This window comes from Mesoplodon densirostris, chromosome 6, assembly GCF_025265405.1.
Source record: "Mesoplodon densirostris isolate mMesDen1 chromosome 6, mMesDen1 primary haplotype, whole genome shotgun sequence".
NCBI classification, from domain to species: domain Eukaryota; kingdom Metazoa; phylum Chordata; class Mammalia; order Artiodactyla; family Ziphiidae; genus Mesoplodon; species Mesoplodon densirostris.
Window position 1 is genome coordinate 34680317 of NC_082666.1, and position 20988 is coordinate 34701304.

The window sequence follows — 20988 nt, forward strand, 5'->3', positions numbered from 1 at the left end:
ATCTACTCAGTCATGTTATGATTTCCAACACTAAACACCATCCCCATCCCTGCCCAGAGCATTAGGCCCCAGTGGAGGGCCCTTACCCAGCAGCCCTGCACAACAGCTCCGTTTTCTGCCTGCATGTTAGAATGCTCCTTAGTCCTGGTAGCTTACTCTTTGAGAATTTACAGGTGCACCCTACCATGAAATGAACAGAAAGCCATACCCTTATTTCAGGGTGGAGCTGGGGCAATGTTCCTGGCTTGGTTTCCCCTTCTGATGATGCCTGGCTGTTTTGAAGGCATTCACAAAATGGCCTGATGTCTTTGAGGAACATTATAATAAAATAACAATAGCAACAATAACAAAAACAACAACAATAATTCTACCTGATCCTTTTTGTATAGCTTACAAAGCACTTGTACATTATGTCATTCAATCCATTTACAGATGGAAAGACTGAGACCAGAGAGGTAAACAAACTTGTTAACGAACAGGAGAGTCAAAATCTGAGTCCGGGTCTGCCACTTCCTTCTTCTTTTTTTTTTTTTTTTTTTTTTTTTGCGGTATGCAGGCCTCTCACTGTTGTGGCCTCTCCCATTGCGGAGCACAGGCTCCGGATGCACAGGCTCAGTGGTCATGGCTCACGGGCCCAGCCGCTCCGTGGCATGTGGGATCTTCCCGGACAGGGGCATGAACCTGTGTCCCCTGCATCGGCAGGCAGACTCTCAACCACTGCACCACCAGGGAAGCCCTGCCACTTCCTTCTTTTTAAGCTGAGTCCATCATCTTAAAAGTTGGCAGGCTACTTTCCTATGTGCATTTGCTACTGTTGCTGAGGGTCACATGCCCTTACATCAGTTGTATTACATACCTTTACTATGTTTTCCCAAAGTTTATTTTGTTTGATATTAATGGGAAATGTGAGATTAAATAAAGTTAAACATGCTTCTTTATCACAGGACTTCTCAAAACCTGAATATGCTAATTTCAAGAGCAGCATTTCAGTAAGCTGCAGTGCTCAAATTTATTTAGACCAAGTAACTTTTTAAAAAAGAACATCCCAGCATCATACACTAAAGAAAATGTTTAGCTAGACTTGTGCATTTCACAAAAATAGTTACTTCTGCTACAGTCAAACATGCAAATGTAAACTCTGACCATAGGCCACCTGTAGTTAGGTTTTTATTTTTATTGAGTTTTTAAAAGAAGTAAAGTGTTTACTGGTGGGTAATACCAAAAAAGGAAGACATACCAGTTGGGAGTAATAGGAGGAGACCGAGACGGCAGACTCTTGGTTTCTAAATGTTCCACTGATAAAGATCTCTGCATGGCCGGGTTCCAGACCATCCCTCCAATCACTTTTTTGCAATACTGGTTATTTACAGACCTGAAAAACCAGATGTAGGTTCACTTTCTACACTGACATATTCAACCAGAAAGAAGTGACAGCATAAGTGAAACAGGGCTACACACACACCCTCCCTGACGGATGACTGGTTAACACCTTGATGACCCCAGGAGAGGTTACCAGGAGTGGAGGTAAACGGGTCAGAAGGGATTCCTTTCTGTCCTAGCTTTTCCTTATGTTATTTCTTCTCTTCGGGTGAGAAAATATGTTCTTGTCCTTACTATTTCAAGCAACAAAACTGCTTTCAGAATATAACCAAGCCTTACCAGATAGAAGGAGTTTCAGGATTAACATTGAAATACAGTTCAAGTAACTTCAAGGAATGCTCACTTTACTCACACTGGTATGAGTACAAACATTAACCCTCCTTCCCAGTGTTCTTTGTCATCCTAGCTGGCAGAGACCGTCACTGTAAAGCACTCAGAACTCTGTAAGAGCAGACCTGAGAAAATATGCTTAGACAGCAGAGTTTCAGACCATGTTCTCTGAATGTGCCACCCTGAAGGTTACTTTCAAATTTTATTTATACCTCGAGAATTTAAATCTCAGCTCTCTAGACCCTTCAGAGAATGAATTATTTGAGAGGATGGAGTTTGAAGCCAGTTTCGGGGAAACTCAGTTCTGGCATTTCGAAATTTTAAACAATGTTTTAACGTCTCATTGAAACATTCCAGGCAATTCCTTGCAGCCTAAAACCAGCAACCCAACAAAAAACAGGACAGAAAAACCACAAGAACATAGGTAACACGAAGCACACCCTCTAGAATATCAATGTACTAATTTTCAATGAGAAGTACGGTTGTCACCCTGATCAAAATGCTCACAGAAGCATCACCACGAGAATCTACATCAGAAACCAAATTACCGTTGATTGAGGGCACATCATCGGAATGAGGGGAGCTAGCTGGATGATTCAAAGGTTTAATGTAGCAGCTCCCCAAAGGATGCGTCACAGGTTATTAATAGGTACTCTTTGGAAAAAGAAGTGTTCCACTGTCCCATAAGCTTGGAAAATACTGAACAAGTTTCTTTTACATGGAAGCTTTCGGAGGGTCCAATATGCAAATGTATAACAGTATCTCTAGGGGTTGGGCAAATCACGTAACCTAAGCCTCAGTTTCTCCATCTATGAAATGGAGAGAATGAGGGATGAGATTTGCCAGTATGCTGAAGCTGGTATTGGTGGTCAAGAACTGCTGACCTGTGGTCACTGAGCCACCCACCATGTCCCAAGTGACCCCTAGTGGCAGATTAAAAATAGCTGCAAGTTCTCTGACTCTTGAACCCAGGCTGGCCTGTGACTGCTTTGACCAAGAGTAGCCCAGGTATGGGCCTAGCCTTTAAGATGACCGGCCACCTCTGCCTTAGGCTCTTGCAGTCCTGAGCCTCTGTGTAAGAAATCCAACTACCCTGTGAGAGGCCCTGAGAACACACAGAGAGGGCAGGGGTCCAGATGAGTCCAGCCTTCTGATCATTCCATCGAGGCACCCGGTGTGGGAGAGAAGTGGTCCTGGACCCTCAGCCCAGCCCGGCCACCAGCTGCATCTCACTGAGAAACCCTAGTCTACATACTTCATGGAGAGGAAGGATCATCTGGCCACACCCTTCCCGAATGCCTGACCCACAAGATCTTTTTTTTTTTTTTTTTTTTTTTTTTTTGAGGGCTAATTTTTTTTTTTTTTTACAAATTTAATCAGTTATACATATACATATGTTCCCATATCCCCTCCCTTTTGCGTCTCCCTCCCACCCTCCCTATCCCACCCCTCCAGGCGGTCACAAAGAACCGAGCTGATCTCCCTGTGCTATGCGGCTGCTTCCCACTAGCTATCTACCTTACATTTGGTAGTGTATATATGTCCATGCCGCTCTTTCACTTTGTCACAGCTTACCCTTCCCCCTCCCCATATCCTCAAGTCCATGCTCTAGTAGGTCTGTGTCTTTATTCCTGTCTTACCCCTATGTTCTTGATGACATTTTTTTCTTAAATTCCATATATATGTGTCAGCATACAGTATTTGTCTTTCTCTTTCTGACTTACTTCACTCTGTATGACAGACTCTAGGTCCATCCACCTCATTACAAATAGCTCAGTTTCGTTTCTTTTTATGGCTGAGTAATATTCCATTGTATATATGTGCCACATCTTCTTTATCCATTCATCCGATGATGGACACTTAGGTTGTTTCCATCTCCGGGCTATTGTAAATAGGGCTGCTATGAACATTTTGGTACATGTCTCTTTTTGAATTATGGTTTTCTCAGGGTATATGCCCAGTAGTGGGATTGCTGGGTCATATGGTAGTTCTATTTGTAGTTTTTTAAGGAACCTCCATACCGTTCTCCATAGTGGCTGTACCAATTCACATTCCCACCAGCAGTGCAAGAGTGTTCCCTTTTTTCCACACCCTCTCCAGCATTTATTGTTTCTAGATTTTTTGATGATGGCCATTCTGACTGGTGTGAGATGATATCTCATTGTAGTTTTGATTTGCATTTCTCTAATGAGTAAAGATGTTGAGCATCCTTTCATGTGTTTGTTGGCTGTCTGTATATCTTCTGTGGAGAAATGTCTATTTAGGTCTTCTGCCCATTTTTGGATTGGGTTGTTTGTTTTTTTGCTATTGAGCTGCATGAGCTGCTTATAAATTTTGGAGATTAATCCTTTGTCAGTTGCTTCATTTGCAAATATTTTCTCCCATTCTGAGGGTTGTCTTTTGGTCTTGTTTATGGTTTCCTTTGCTGTGCAAAAGCTTTGAAGTTTCATTAGGTCCCATGTGTTTATTTTTGTCTTTATTTCCATTTCTCTAGGAGGTGGGTCAAAAAGGATCTTGCTGTGATTTATGTCATAGAGTGTTCTGCCTATGTTTTCCTCTAGGAGTTTGATAGTGTCTGGCCTTACATTTAGGTCTTTAATCCATTTTGAGCTAATTTTTGTGTATGGTGTTAGGGAGTGATCTAATCTCATACTTTTACATGTCCCTGTCCAGTTTTCCCAGCACCACTTATTGAAGAGACTGTCCTTTCTCCACTGTACATTCCTGCCTCCTTTATCAAAGATAAGGTGACCATATGTCCGTGGGTTTATCTCTGGGCTTTCTATCTTGAGATATAATATAATGGTTACTGCTTTAAGCCACCAAAACAGGGGTAGTTTTTTCTGCCACAATGGAGACCAAAAAAAAAAAAAAAAAAAAAATCCTCCGTTCGTTTGCATTTTACAGATGAAGAAATTGAAGAAGCAGATTAAATTAAAACTGATGTAGATCAGATTTTAACCCAGCCTTCTGTAAGAGAGTCCAAGCTTTTAGTTGCTCTCAATGCTACTTCTCAGCTCACCAAGAGGATTAAGTCCAACTAAAGTAAATGCTACATTCCAGCAAATTATGTTTACGGCATGTTCAGAAATAGAGCTATTGAATGTGTAAAAATACTGGACAGTATTAGAAGACAAAAACTTGGAAAATATATTTGCTCTTGGTTCCTCAGAAGCTTAGAGAGAGCATTTAGCACCATAAATATCAATACTATCAATGATACTAACAGACATTTACTACTTATTCAATTGAGAAAGCTTTCAACTGATTACCATGTAACAGGAAAGTCACTGGAATAGTCTGATACAGTCCCACATATCAGATGATGGCTCAGACAGGAGCACCACTTTTAGTAACAGCCACATCAATTAAAATAAAAATCACAAAAATAACTTTTCCAACCAATTTAGAAAATAATTTGATATGGAATTTCTGCTACATCTTATATTTAGAAGGCAAGTATTTATAATACATCTTGTATTCTACATCTTAGAATAAAAACATATACAAAAATATAAACTGCAGGAGAATACACTGTAATCTAAAAGTTTAAAATGTATAGATTTATTTACTAGTCATTAAGTATTTTGAATCTCATTCCTACAGATAATAGCACACATGGAATTGCTGTAAGAATTAAACATATAAAAAAAAAGAATGACGCATAATGAAGTATGTGCATGGAACAAAGTGAGCACTCAGTAGTCGTCAACTATAACTATTACTGTTACTATCTTGTGATTGCTGGATGTAGTATATGCCAAAAAGTCACCTGACTCTGGAAATCTTTATTTCTGCTCATTTGTTATTATAGAGCATCTTATGGAATTACTGTTCAGTGGGAGAGGCTGTCTTAAGGGCAACAAGATGACCCTTAGTCACAGCCTTGTGCTTCCCTGGGTGTGACAGGACGGAGCTGTTCCAATGCTGGCTGCTTGGGGGCTCTGAGTGTTACAGAGTTGAGCAGGGAGAAGCAAGTGACAGGAATAGGAGAAGTGCCTGCGTGTGTGGAAAGACACACTGCAGCCCCAGCAGACTTTCACCCGTGGTTCTAGATCCACCAGCAGCTCTGGCCCCAGGGCCTGGGGTCCCTGGGCAAAGACGTCCCTCCCCCTGAGGATGTTTACTCCCCAGGGGTGACCAGGACATGTTTATTTCTCAGCCTAGCATGGAGACTGTCCCTAAAGCATATACTCACTTTTTGGCGTTCCTAGAGCCCAGAGTCCAGTACTGAGACAGAACATTCTTTTCCTGAGGTAGTAGCTTCTTTGCCTGAAAGAATGTATGGTGCTCGACACAGGATTTCCATAAGTTTTTGCAAGATCGGTAATTTAACATGTTGAAGGCCACTATGTGTTCCCTGGATTCAGTCTAGGAGGAAAAACACAGTAGAGATTTCATCTACACAGATGTAGGAGCAGGGTCTCAAGCATTTTATGCCCACATCGGTGGTTATCAAGTAAGAGACAATGGACAGCAGAAAACTGGTTTCAAAATTCCTTAGGCCACAAAAACAGGGTTCTAAGAAGATTCAACAGGAAGATTTGTTAACCACCTTCATGAACGTGGTAATAAAGACGACCAGAGTCTACTATTTATCATCATCTGTGGTCTTGCATGAACGCTTCCATTTCACACCTGCCTACATTTCTAGGTCGGATATATTTGGAGCAACCAGATAAGGGCTGTCTGATCCATTCCTTTCAGAATTTAGCTCTGGGAAAAATCTCTCCCCTGAAGAAATCATCTTTCACCTATCAAATGACAGGAATCTTATAATGCTTTGGGTTTCTCTATTTGCTTTCCACAAAGACAGTCAGATCTAGTGTTCACTTATAATAATCATTTTGATCATTTGCTCTACCTCCATTCTACCTGAGTTCAGGTTTTCTGTTCTCATGTTAAATTACCATCCTGTGCATTTTTACGGCACCTTGAAGTTTGCATCTGGGGCTCGGGAGACCCAGATTCTAGTCCTAGTTTTCTCTGAGCTTTAGTGCTCTCAGTCCTAAGAGTTCATTGTGATGTGGAGCCATTTTAGGTACATGTTATCTTTGGAAAATTGGGAAATGACCTAGTGACAGTAAGTGAAAAATATGCAGCCTAACAAGACAGAGTGTGGTGTCGTGGGAAGAGCGGGCATCTCAGATTCATAACGACCGGTTCAAATTCCAGCTCCTCCACCTAACTAGCTGTGGGTTCTCTCACCTCTAAGTTGCTCTTCTCCATGTGGAAAACCAAACTGAGTTATCTGGAGAGCTGCAGACTCCTCCTATGAGACATATACGCAAGGCCACCGTGCATTTTAAACACATCAAGGGAAGGAACTAACCTTGCTGACTTTTATTGCTACTCTGCAGTGGGCTCGGCCTGGTGCTTTGACCAATGGCACTTCTATCTAAATCTGATGATTCCCTGAGAACTGGGCATTGTTGCATTCCTGTAAACAAGGTAACTCAGACTGCAGGAGGTGAAGTAACCCGCCCAACTGGTGAGTGGAAGAGCTATAGGATCTGAACCCAATGTGCCTGACTGCAAAGCAAGTGACTTCCTCGGCCAGATAAGCAGAATGAATTACACAGAAAACTGCGGGGCCCTCTGGACACTGATGCCCACTTTCTTTCCACCGTGTGCAATGCTCTTTCTTCCCTGTTACACGTACGACAAACTCCTTCACCTGCTGAAGGACTAAGAGCTGAACTGGCTAAAAGCACAAGAACCAAAGCAAGCATAGGTACAACTCACCTGTTTTTGTCGCTGATGTATAAAGAATTTTTTCCTTTTGAAAGAAATTTTTAGAATGTTCACCCTGCAAAAAAAGTAAAACACAACACAAAACAGCACATCAGGGAGCAGCCAGGTTGCAGCTGGCGCCTCTCGGCGTGTGTCCTCTAGTCCACGATCGTGATGGCTGGGGGCTCTCGGCTTCCAAGACTTTGCTTCAGCGCAGAAAGGATGGCGGCCCCATCACCTCGGCCAAACACTAAGTAGCTGACTGAAGCTGAGTATCACATCAGGGCCCCTGGTTTATGATGTAGCTCTTAAATAACGAGGGCCATGGGCAATGCGCTCTCTTTGCTGTCAGCTGCTTTTGTGATACTGCAGCTCTGCTAGGGCTGGTGTGTACCTGGGGAACACAGCTGAGGGCAGTGTGGAGCAGCAGAAGGAGGACAGACGGACCTGGGTCCACATCCCAGCTGCTTCGCAAACCTAACAGCCACCTAATAGCCGTGTGTCAAGTAGCCTCTCTATTGTTTGCATAGTAACACAATTATAGCCACCATTGACAGCCTTTTTTTATACTTAAAGCTTTATAAGCAGCCCCTCTACTAAGCCTTGCAATAGTCCTGAAAAGTACGTATCATTATACCCAGCTTTCAGATGAGGAAACTGAGGCTGGGAGACAGCGCTTAAGTGCTCAAGATCATTCACACCAGGAATGCTTGGAGCCAGGATCTGAGCTTATGCTCTTAAGTCCTCCACCATGGAGCCTTCTGAACAGTGGGGACAGCGCTGCCTTTCTCAGATTTGTGAGGATTCAAGTCTGCTGGATCCCCTGAGTTTTTAGACCAGAACTGGGCACTTGATAAAACTTCCATTAGTAACTAAGGAACTGCCCTGAAAATACAGCTCCTGCCCAGAGGAAGTTCTCTGAATCCTGGCTAATGTGCCGCCCAGGAAGGATTCCTTAACTCCAAAACCTGCCTTGTGTTGTTTTATCCAGGATTCACACAGTATCCCAAACCACAGGCTGACTGGGGAAGATGGGGATGCTGATAAAAACCAAACTAATTTTCCCAAGTACTGAATCTGGATTAATTGTACAGGTCAGAGGTAAAAACTTGGGAGAAAGTCTCTGTCCCTTCTTTAGAAATAAAAGTTTAAAATTAGAGGTGCCATTACTTTTGTTCAGCATATTTTTAAAGCACGATTCAGAAAATAATTAGAACCGGTTTGCACTTACCAAGGATAGAAACTTGTGCAAATATATTTTCGGTACACAGCGATGCCCACAGAAGCAATTCCAATCATTAGATCTAAACTGTGCAGATCCTATAAAAAGGAAGATCTCAGATTCACAGCGTGTTACTGTCATGCTTATGCCCTCTGGTAACTTAAGCACCCACACTTTTATAAATAGCACTACATGTAAGCTCCAAAAGGAAAATTACAGAAAACAGGCAAAAATCTCCTCTTAACAGATACTGAAGATCCAAGTACTTAGCACCAAATTCTTCTAAGGTGAAAATACATTGCCTGACAGCAACACCTGGGTTCTGCCAGTTTACAAAGTTACCACCAGGCAAGCTCATTCATTCCACAGAATCATAGAAATGAACATTTGCCTTTACATTTTCAACAAGTAGTATCAGACACCATATTAAAATCAGAAAAGCCTCGTCCCCCGCACAGCTTTAAACAAATCTCAACTCCCATCACTGAAAAGGCTTTAGCTATTAATATGAAGTGTAGAACTGCTGATTCTAAACCCAATGAAAAATAAAATATGGCTTATAAGTCCAATACAGTCAACATTTATTAAGAGCCCATGTGCTAGGCATTGCCATAGATAATGAAGATAATAAAAGGAAGATACAGCGACTACAAGATGTTTTAAATCCATTTGAGAATGAAAAGTTTAAAATAAACAGTTCCTTCCCTTGAGTCATCTATATCCCTATTTACTCACTCAGATACTCGTAATTTTAAAGAAGGGGCAAAGTTACCACTGGATGTGAACCTTAGGTTTGCCACTTACTAGCTGTGTTGCTTTGGGCTACTGGCCTCAGTGTTTCCTTTTGTACAATAAGGATGGTCGAACCCACCTCTAAGAGTTTTATCAAGCTGAACGTAGAGAATATAAGAACGTATTGGCATGCGGTAGGTATAAAAAACATTCATCCCCTTCATCTCTCAAGAGATAGTGGGACAAATCATTTATGAACAGTGATGTGAACATGGGGAGTTGGAGAAACTGGCCGAAGAAAACGCTGCTGATACCATTGTGGAAAGTCCAGAGAGTAATCACTACTGGGCACCCAACTGAAATCACACGCTTAAAGCAAAACCAAATTGGCAAGTTGAAAACCAGGGTTGCATGAAACATGATACTTGGGACCAGAATATAGGGGAATATTAAGCAGGTGGGACAGAAAATTAGCAAACAAAATAAAAATCAAGTGCAGAAAAAGGAAATAAATGAATGCTTTGCGTGGGCCAGTGACGTGGGTCTCAAATCTCCTGGTTCTGTGGTCATCACGGTAGCATGGACAGTTAACTGTTCGCTAAATTCCCGTGCCCACCTCCAAACCTCCCAGCTTGTGGAGCAGGACTGTATGATTAGTCTTGGCTGATGAACAATGAGCAGAGGTGATGAGTCCCCTCCGGGCCGAATCATTTAAGAGCTGGTGTGCAGCCCTCCAACATCCTCTTCCCTTGGGACAAGCATGAGGCCACATGTGAAGATGGTGAAGCCACCAGACAGAAGCAGCCTAGGCTGCTGAATCTCTGCACAGAGGACGGCTGCCTTGGAGAGCCACCAGGACCCATATAGCCTTTGAACTACTGAGAAATAAGCTCTGTGATATCAAGTTACTGATTTTCAGGGGGTTTTGGTTGATGCAGCATAGCCAAGGGTAACCCAACTCCCTCTGATACCACGGGGGTGTGAGGCAGACAGGTAATCAACTGGCGTCAGGACCTTCATGAGACCCTGGGGGTGGGGGGAGCACAGATCAACTCAGGCAGATGTAAAGCCCACTTCACCATTGAAGAAAGGGCTCCACAACATTCTACCAGACAAAACAGTATTTGCAAGTGGAATAAAAATTAAGTCAAGTCCCAAAGTTGATGTTTTGTAAGATCCATATCTTTTTCCTACTTTATTACCTATGTTATACCCTGTACACTGCACAGCTAGGGGATTGAAGTAAGACAAAATAAATGAAAGTGTTTCTAAGAATTGCAAAAATATTATTTAAATGTAAACTTTGGTAATTTACTCAACTTCCCTGAGCCTCAGTTTTCTCACCTGTAAAATGGGGTGATTAGAACACATTTCCCAAGGCTGCTATAATCTGTAAATGAGACCTTAGGGTCACATATGAAAGCATCTGGAACAATGGCTAGTATGGACTAGGTGTTCAACCAATATTTGCTTCCTCTGGATATGATGTGGGCCAATTACAGGTAGAAAATGTAAAGGTCAGATGCCAATTAGACAGTGCTGGGGTCACACACTGAAGCCATTACTTATGTGCTACATGACCTTTGATAAGTCCCTGAGTACCAGTTTCTCCATCTGTAAAATGGAGGAAATGACAACACTTACCTCATGGCATTACAGTGGGAAATAAACAGGGACTGTGTCTGGCAGTTAGAAACGGCTCAGCAGACGACAGACATTAATCAATTTTATTTAAAAAGTCACAACCAATTCAAAATACTTGATTTCCATAAACATGCCATCATAATAGAAAGCTATCATATTTGAGTACATAATTAGCTCTAATTTGAGCAGCACTGAGATTAAATAGTAGAAACCCTGGCTCATTAAAGAGCCACTTGGAAAATGGAACTCTATACATTTTTCACCTCTTTAACCATGAGATGGTCTTACAAAAATTACTTGTTTCTAACCCCTGTGACCCCCCAAAAGTAAAAAGTCTTCAAGTATGACAGTAAACATGAAAAAAACCAAGTGGATAAATAACCAGCAAAACTCAATATTACTTTATAAACCTTTCAGGTATCTTAAAAAAAAAAAGGCCTTTTTATTATACTGGAAAAGAGATAGTTTCAAAGAAGCTTTCAGATGTTCAGAAATTAAAATTAAAATAACTTTTGAACTACACCATGCTGAGGGTACCTACCCTACCACTGTGCAGCTCCACTCCATAGAAGTCGAGGGTCCGTGCTATGTTGATAAAGCAAGATTCCGCTTCTGATTGCTTTAGCCCACTACAAAGGCAGAGAGAAGATGCAGAGTTCACCCAGTAAATGGAATATTAACTCCGGTTTTTAAAATTAATAAAAATCTAAAAATATGGATACCATTACTATAAGGTTATTAAATGCCTTATGTTATTCATCTTAAACAGTCAAACCCCAAATGCTAGTAAACCACGTTTTTCTTCTTGTCCACTGAATATGACTTCATCTAGCCCTCTTGTTCCTCTATTAAAAAATACCTCACATTTAGTAGGTTCTCAATATTCAGAGATAAAGACTGTCACCTTCTGGAATTCCCAGCCTACCTTTTCCAAGCCCCTAAATTAGTATGTGCTCTTCAGGTCTTTCTGCCTTTATCTATCCTTTTCGTAGCAGCCTCAACTTCCAAACGTCGCTGTACTATTTTAGGATGCTGGCTCCTGCCTGGACAGCAATTCTGGGAGAGGATTGGCAGGTCCTTTTTGAAGGGACACTGGTTGCTTAGGGCTTTGTTTCTATGGCCTTCCTGAGAATGTAAGGTCCCTTGAGACCTGGCCTTCTCGGTCAGGGTGGCCCTTATTTGACCTGGACTGAATGGAGCCACTGCAGCTTTAAGTGAAAGGAGGCAAGGGAAGAGGAGGCCAGAATCGGGCGAATCTGCTGGAGTGGAGGCTTGGCCCAAGGCAGCTGTGGAAGGCTGGTGCTCCCTTCTGGAAGGAAGGTGGTTTCCCCAACTGAACCCAGAGAGGACGGGGATTCACCCAGCCTGTCAGCACCTGTGTCTGTCTGCCTGTCTATTCAAAACCACCTGAAGGCAGGGCTCGTTTCACTAAATATGGGAAACTGTTAAAAGGTTTGCCTGGTAGGGTCAATCTGTGGGGCAGTCAGATTTAAAATGGGCATTTCCTTCAGGAACTAACGGATTTCAATGACATCCTGAAAAAGAATGCAGCAAATTATCCTGAACTCTCATAGGACTGCACACTTTACAGAAATGCTAGTTATGCCAGATATATTTGCCTTCATAAGAGCTCAAAGGTTCACAAACCCCCGACATCTTGAAAGAGGATTCATAAGCAAAAGCAAGAGAAGGCAACATCAAACCCGAGGGGACACGAGGTCTGACGGTGCCCGACCTGAGTTCCCAAAGTAGGTCACCCGCCCCTCCTCTCACCTGTGCTGCTCATGGAGCGCCTCCACCTTTGCTAAAAAGTCCTCATTCTGATCCGGTATGAACTGACTATCAGAAAGATAGCCCGGAGGATGAATGGAAGAATCATGGTCTCCAAAATGAGCTATCAAGACAGAATGAGGGGAAAGCACCTTTTCAATGCGGTCAGTATTTACAAGCATCTGTAGCATCACAAAAAACAAACATTCATTGGAAACACTCTCCCAAGAAGTTCTGCTACCACGTGAACTTGAGCTTCTCATTAGCTCCAGAGTCCACACTTATCACCTGATCCCTACAGGCTAAGTACTGCTGTGCGTGCTCCAGCCAGATCCTGTCTTCCCAAGGCCACACCAGGAGGGAAGGGGGAGCCTGTTCAAATCTAGGTTCTATTCTAATCCCGCATCTGTTCCATACTCTGTGGGCAGCACAGCATTGGCGCTCATACCCCTGGCTAAAGAAAAACAAGAGAAACCACTCAGAAAAATGTCATGCTCTATATGGCAGGCACTGTGCAGGCTCTCTGTAGTATTCCAAGGTTGTTATAACACTGGACCAACCTGCTCTAAAAGATGGGTGTGGCCAGAAGAGACCACTGCCTGCATCTTGACCTACTTCCCTGGCAGTCAGGGAAATGTGGAAGAAAGGAAACCAAGGAGGTGTTCAGAGGCCATGGGGGTGGGATGGGAATGGGTGAGGCTGAAGAGTCTGAGCCCTGGGACAGCTGAGGGCACGGTTCTTAGGAAGAAGGAACATTCTTACAGGAGTCGGAAGATAGGGAGACCGATGCTGGCGCTGTCAGGGAAATCATGCTGGGGACCTGCAACTGCAGAGGGAAGAGGAAGGGGGGCCTTACAGAGGGACTCCCAGGCTGGTCTTTGGGTCAAATGGCACTTCTCTTTTGAGATCTGTGACTGCCATCTGCAGACAAGATTCACTGATGTCTTGGTGTGACAGGTATTCTTGAGAGTTGTGCAGTGCCCACCCTGTACAAGTGCACGTAGCAGCCCTGAGAACTCAAACCATCTGGTTATCTGCACTCTTGAAGAGACTGCGGAAAAGGACCCTGTGTGGGCAGCCAAGGATCTGGCTGGTGGGACCGAAGGACACTTGTTTCCCTTCTCCAAGACTGTCCTCCCACCTGCTATAAAAATAGGAGGGAGGAAGACTATTCTAGCTCTGATGGGCACTTAATCTAGTATTCTGTTTTCCTGACAAAAAACCCTATTTCATCTTTTTCTTAAAAATATCAACCTTGATATTTCCAAAGGTTTTAATAAATTCTTTTTGCAGCTGGCTTCAATGTCAGGAGGCGTCTAAGGACTCATGATTGAGTAGCCATTCAACAGAGAAGATTTCTAAATCAAATGACTCCTTCTCTGTCTCAAGGGCAGGGGTTGGGGAAATCTTTGGTCATGCTTTATAGTCAGTCTCAGAAGGGAAGGAGAGGAGTGAGGTAGGTGCTTAGGTGAATTTCATCCCAAAGTTGAAAAGTCAGATGCAAGCGTATCTTTCTTTACATCTACTCAGCCTGGAGCTCACCCTCCTCAACTGCCATCACACACAAGGGCTGCTCTTTGAGATCTGCGCTGTAATGAAGGGATCTGTGTCCTCCTCACACTGTCCCTTGAGGGCTGGGAGTGGGTCCCACTCATCTTTCGGGCCTTGTGCCCAGGCACGGCACATAGTAGCTGCTCGAGTGCTTGGAACTCACCTGTAGAGAGGCTACTGCAAAGTTCAGTTTTGGAAGGGGAAAAGGGCAGAAAGCCAAGTGACCTACACATACAGACTTGGTCATGGGTGGACCACAGGCCATGAAGGCCAGCCAAATGTGGCTAAGCTGTGAACAGGAGTGTTGAGGCCGTATGAGGTAAGCAGAAGTGTGGCTTACAGGTGAGTCTGTGCATGGTGAAGTGTAAGACAATGCATTTACAGGAAGTAATTTAGATGCCCCGATGCTGGGTCCCCAATGAAGAAAGCCCGAGAAAGCCTTAGAATCACCTCATCCAAACTCTGCATGTTGAAGGAGAACTTGAGGTCCAGAGATGAGAAGGGACCTACCCCTATCACAGAGCTATTTTTCAGCCGTCAAGACCAGAACCTGGCTAGCACTCCCACCATTCTACCAGCCTGCCTGCCACGCCTGCAGGCTACTGCTGGCCATTTGCAGATGACAGTTGTCAAGTCCCCAGATGGCAACCAAATGCTGCAAATGACTTTCCTGAGCCTCAAGGCAGAGTCCTATTAAATTTTACACTGTTGGTTGCATCAGCTCACGGAGATCTTCTTGGATCTTGACTTGGTCATCCATCATATTAACGAACAGTCCTAACCCCTGTGCCTTTCTTCAAACATGAAAAGCAAGGTTCTCTTTTTAGTCAAGTCACTGACAAATGTCCGAACTTAACACAAGACCACCAGTGAACCTCCCCCCTGTGTGGTTTTCCCTGGAAATCTTAGTCGGCTACTCTGCAATGAGCAGTGTTAACCACTAGGGGGAAACAAAGTTAAACAGTCCTTGGAAACCATCTGCAAAGCACAGCGTGGTTTCCACGTTGTATTCAATGACCAATGACATCATCCCACTAGATGTTCTTGATAACCTAGTGACAGGCCTTACTTTTATCCCCATTAAACAGATAAGGAAATGGAGACTCAAGGAAGGAACCTGCCCAATGCTGTTCAGGCTGGTAACTTGGAGCCTAGACCCTGATCACAGTCCATCTTCTTTATCTACTTACCATATGACACGCCCTAAACTCCAGAGTAACACGCTTTTCTGTTTGTGGGGAAGCAACACATGAGAAAGCCAATTATAGCAGAAAGAAAAGGAAATGAACACTTATGTGGGAAATACCTTGTCTTTTTAAGTACCATACATTCTTCTGGCTAATATTTTATATTTTGCAGGACAGAGTGTATGTCTCAGGTACTCAGATGTATGGCATATCAAGCTGTTCTGTTGGGAAAGCCCTTATTTGCTATTCATCTAACTCCAACTTGATCTTGGAGGCTCTTCGTAAGGGGTCATCACTAGGAAGCTTTTCTACACTACCTCCCCCTGCACCCTCCTTCCCCCTCCAAGGAGAACAAAGTGCATCCTCTGTGCTCATCCTCCCTACCAGCATCAGTTGGTCCATATCTGCCTGCCCACCAGGCTGCAGGCCCTTTGCAGAGAGCAGCTGTGCTCTATCTGTGCAACCTGAGGCTACTGCAGAATCCACGCATGGCAGACACTCAGAGGCCATTATAGAATATGTATTTTCAAAAACTTCATTCCTGGGGACTTCCCTGGTAGCAAAGTGATTAAGAATCCACCTGGCAATGCAGGGGACACGGGTTCGATCCCTGGCCTGGGAAGATCCCACATGCTGTGGAGCAACTAAGTCCGTGCGCCACAACTACTGAGCCTGCGCCACAACTACTGAAGTCTGCACGCCTAGAGCCCGTGCTCTGCAACAAAGAGAAGCCACCTCAATAAAAAGCCCGCGCACCTCAACGAAGAGTAGCCCCCACTCGCCACAACCAGAGAAAGCCTGCATGCAGCAACAAAAGACCCAACGCAGCCAAAAAACAAACAAACAAAAAAAAAACTTCACTCTTGGGACTTCCCTGATGGTGCAGTGGTTAAGAATCCGCCTGCCAATGCAGGGGACACAGGTTCGATTCCTGGTCTGGGAAGATCCCACATGCCGCGGAGCAACTAGGCCCGCGAGCCACGGCGACTGAAGCCCACATGCCTAGAGCCCGTGCTCCACAAGAGAAGCCACCGCAATGAGAAGCCCGCACACCACAACGAAGAGTAGTCCCTACTCGCCGCAACTAGAGAAAGCCCACACGCAGCAATGAAGACTCAACACAGCCAAAAATAACTAATAAATAAATAAATTTATTTTTTAAAAAACCTTCATTCTTTGACCCTCATAGACACTTGATAGGCTACCAGCCATCTTCCACCATCAAGTGCTTTCAGGTTCTTTACCCACAGATCACTTTACTTTTTATCTGGTAAGAAAATGTGCTTTGTTTTGGCTTCACTGGCTACTGGTAGGCTTGTCTTCATATCAGATGTCCCTCTGGGACAATGTGGCAAACCGTATCAGATAAAATTTAGGCTTACTCTTTTTTTTTTTTTTTTACTTTTTGGCCACGCCCTGTGGCATGTGGGCTCTTAGTTCCCTGACCATGGATCAAACCACCGCCCCCTGCATTGGAAGCACGGCATCTTGACCACTGGACCGCCAGGGAAGTCCCTAGGCTTAATCTTTGATCCAGCTATTTCATATCCAAGAATTAATCTTATAGAAATATATGCACAGAAGTATGGAAAAATGTGTGTCGGTATATATTTGAGGGTGGAGGAATAAGAAACTTCTACTTAAAACTGCTTGCCTGACAACCTATGATATTATTAGCATGACAGTCACGCTAATGTTTCTACTGCAGCCAGTCTGGACTTTTTAGGTGCTCGTAACTTCCTTTGGCCCCCATTCTATCAGTCCTTTGCAGAGGGAAACCTGACTATTGAAGCTTAGGAATTTTATTTGGTACTCTAAATAGTTTGTTTACAACAGGCTGTTCTTTAGACAGCTTTCTTCTGGGCACAAAAAATAGTACGAGTTAAACAACACTTGCCATGAGCCAGGCATATTCTAAGAGCTTTAAGTATATTTCATCTTTACTCAACCCTATGATTAGATATTATTATCACCTCCACTTGACAGATGAAGCTGAGGCCTGAAGAGGCTCAAGGTCAGGTAGGTATAAGTGGAAGAGACAAGACCCAGGTACTATGGCTTCAGCCTGCGTTCTCACTGACTCAGTTAACAGCGATGGTCCACTGAAGAGTTTCCACTTATCACCTTCAGAGGTGATACTTGAACCAAGTAGTCATATTCCAAGTTGTCATAATCACCATCATCACCCCCATCTTACATGTGAAAAAACTGAGATTCAGAGAGGTAACACCATGTTAGAAGCAGATGGAGAGCCAGATTTAAATGGAGTTTGCATCCAAAGCTATGTCCTTTCTGGTGTTCCTGCCCTTCAAACCTGAAGCTTTAGATGTGAGCACTAAACTTGCTCTGAGATGTGGGAAAACTCACTCTCCTCAGCTGATCAGCCTGGCAGAGATGGAGTCCACTGGGTCTAGTGACTACTAAGAATACAGTTAACTGGTGACCGTGCCATTTCCTATATGGATGCGACATGGCCGGATCTGTTCCAGATGTATTATAGGGAGAGGGGAACTTTCAGATCCACCCAAGCTCGTCACTGGGCCATCTCTTCTGAGTCTCCCATTGGGGAGAAGGAGATGTAGGTTACACGGGGAGATGAACACTGGGTCTTGTCTTACTAGTGAGCAGGGCCACTGCTAAAGGTATCTCTTCTACTTCCTGGTATCATGCAGCCACCTTGCCCTTCACCTCTCCCATGTCTGTTCTTTGCTCCTGGGGAACAGGCAGGCTTAAGGCCACATCAGGAATCCCTGTCAGCATTCTCTTGCTATTTTGCCTCTTCTGAGACCAAAGCAGAGGGAGGAGTTCAGCCAGTGCCTGCCAAGACCAGTCCATCCTGCTCTCTTAACTCCCCACCGTGCAGTCAGCCAAGAGGGGAACAAGCCCAGGTGGCGTGGGGCTCACAGGAAGTCTGGAGCAGCTCTGCACGAGTTCTAGTTGGTTACTGCGCTGGCCTCACACAGCTAGTTAACTATAAAGTGATATTTTACCTTCCATCTGGCTATGCACCCTGTCCTCGTACACATCCGGCACCTACCACGGGGCCTCACGTGGAACATATTCTAATAATGTTTTGGTGAGTGAAGAAGTGGATTCTTACTTCAGCATAAACAGGCCTTGATGGAAAATTCCATCTGGACTTTCCATCCCACACGGCAGCCACTAGCCACACAGAGCTATTGAGCACTTGAAATGTGGCTAGTCCAAGTTGAGATGTGCTGGAAGTGTAAAATCTGGACTGCTTTTCAAAGACTTAGTATGAAAAAAATGTAAAATATCAAAATTTTTACATGGATTACATACTAAAATAATATTTTAGATATATTAATACGATGTATTTCATTTTACTTTAACATAGCAACCAGAAAGCTTAAAGTTACACATGAAGCTCCTATTGTATTTCTATTGGGCACTGCTGCTCCAGGCCAATATATAAGCCGTCGCTCTACTGAAACTAAAAATAAACTCCTAGGACCCCAGCAGTGTTTCAGAGTAGCACCAAGCAAGTAGCAGGAGTGACCTCCAGCAAATTCCTGAACCTGTCCGGGTCTTAGTTTCCACATCTATAAGACGTGACTGGTAGAAGTATCTGCCCCACCAGGATTTTGTTATAGAGTCAAATCCAATTGTGAGTGAAGCCTCTAGAAAATGTAACGTGCGATAGGTATCTTCTGTTTTCTGGGCTCCCCTGGGAGGAAACCCGCTTTCCCTAATCCAACATCCCTGAGCTTGAGGACAGCCTAAGTCAGGATGAAAGTGGAAATATCTGGACAGCCAGAGATATGCTGCCCAACAGGATTCCTGGGGAAGGGACTCGGTCAAACAGGAGAGGCCAGTGAGTTTCTTAATATACCAGTCAGAACAAGCTGTCCATCTGCGAAATGCTCCTTTGTGACTTACACTGTACTGCATAGGATGCTAGAACCACCGCTGAGTTAAGAGGGCAGGTTAACCTGTCAGAAGAAAAACATATTAGGAAAGTCACCAGAACCCACGACCGCCCAAAACGCTCATTGATTATGGGTAACACATGTCTTTTTCTTGGATTAACCATTAAAAAAAATCACGAATAATAACAAAGAATTTTAGGATACTCAATCTCAAAAAGTAAAGATAAAAGTAACACACTATAGAGTCTCTGAAATTAAAAGAGAATTTTTCCATGTTTAAAATAATATATATTAATACAAATACCATGAGGCTAAAGGTTTAATGTTGGCCAGGGTTTGGCTGGTCAAGAAAGGTCAGGCTCATATCACTAAGAGAAAAAATGAGAAAAGTGTACTCTTAGATCAATGGGCAGGCAGCCTTTGTCTCTTTCTGGTAAAGACGTGAGACTTCTCATAGGGCTAACTGAATTCCTGAGTTCTGCTGACTGATTCTTGATGACCTGCTTTCTAGAAGGATGACATCCTCTTAGAAGGGAAAAACAGAAAAGTATTCTGAATTTTAAAACTCCTGTGGGTTTTGAGTTACTTAATTAGTTACAATGACTTAAGATTCCTAAATCTATTCACCCTCCTGCAACTTCCCATCTAGAGGGAATGGTCTGCTACCCCTCGGTTGTCCTGCCATCCACTGGAAATCCACGAACCCAAGGTTGGACTTGTTTTCCTTCCTTCCTCTTAAGCTCACTGCCCTCCCAAACACCCTGTTTCAGCCAATGACGCCATCTCTGTCATAGTCCAAATCATCTTGGTTGCTCCCTTCTCTCCATTCAGCTACAGATTTCACGGTCTGCCTAGGAGCTCAGCCGGCAGATCTGGGGCAGGAATCACTGCCAGGTGGAGGAACACATGAATAGAAGCAGGAGTGAGGGCTTGCAGGGTTGGGGGGGGGACCCAGATTTTAAAAGCATTCTTCCCAGCAACCTTGTGAAAAGTGGAGAAAACATGCAGTTTCCATGGCAGCCCATGAAGTTCCCAAGAAATGAGTCACCCCCAGCTCTCTGACTAATCTGGTTGGCTCACCAGGGTTTCCCTTCTGGTCAGCTGTGTTGTGTGCTGGTCCTGAAGCTGCATATAAATATGAAGGTAGCCTTCCCTATCTGAGGGGCCCCATCTTTCAAGTAACCATGTGTTCTTGCTTGAACTTCTAAATGCAGATATGTCTAGGGATGCTTGCTATATATTCGATCATCTGGAGACTCAGAGAGCCCAAAGGAAGAGCAAACATCAGCATTCACTTTCCTACCAAGATGGGCTTCAATGAAATCTAAGCTGGTGTCCTTGCTACAGGAAGAGCAGGTGAATGGGATTCAGAGAAAAGCTTAGGAGAGTGGCTAAGGGGGTTCAGTCTAGATGGAAGAAACAATCCTATGAGTAAGTCAGGAAGAACAACATTTCCAAAGAATGGTGTAAATAACAAACTAAAGAACACCATGTTCTTTGACAGATTTCTTCCTTGCTCTCCAGGCTTTAGGGTCTCCATCTGTCAGAC

The 20988-nt window shown here is 43.7% G+C and overlaps 1 protein-coding gene across 6 annotated transcripts in view; it reads right to left on the minus strand.

Moving 5' to 3' along the window:
• The window catches only part of PTPN3 (protein tyrosine phosphatase non-receptor type 3), a 109564-nt gene that overhangs the window by 38979 nt on the left and 49597 nt on the right, over window positions 1-20988 (minus strand). For 4 of the 6 annotated variants that reach the window (XM_060101252.1, XM_060101250.1, XM_060101251.1 and 1 more), the window contains 7 exons: window positions 19450-19502; window positions 12815-12935; window positions 11583-11670; window positions 8675-8763; window positions 7456-7519; window positions 5909-6081; window positions 1238-1372 (listed from right to left, as the gene is read on the minus strand). In XM_060101252.1, coding sequence (XP_059957235.1) covers window positions 1238-1372; window positions 5909-6081; window positions 7456-7519; window positions 8675-8763; window positions 11583-11670; window positions 12815-12935; window positions 19450-19502 — 723 coding nt within the window. The remainder of the gene's footprint in view (window positions 1-1237; window positions 1373-5908; window positions 6082-7455; window positions 7520-8674; window positions 8764-11582; window positions 11671-12814; window positions 12936-19449; window positions 19503-20988) is intronic. The other 2 variants (XM_060101254.1, XM_060101253.1) reach the window with 1 other exon arrangement.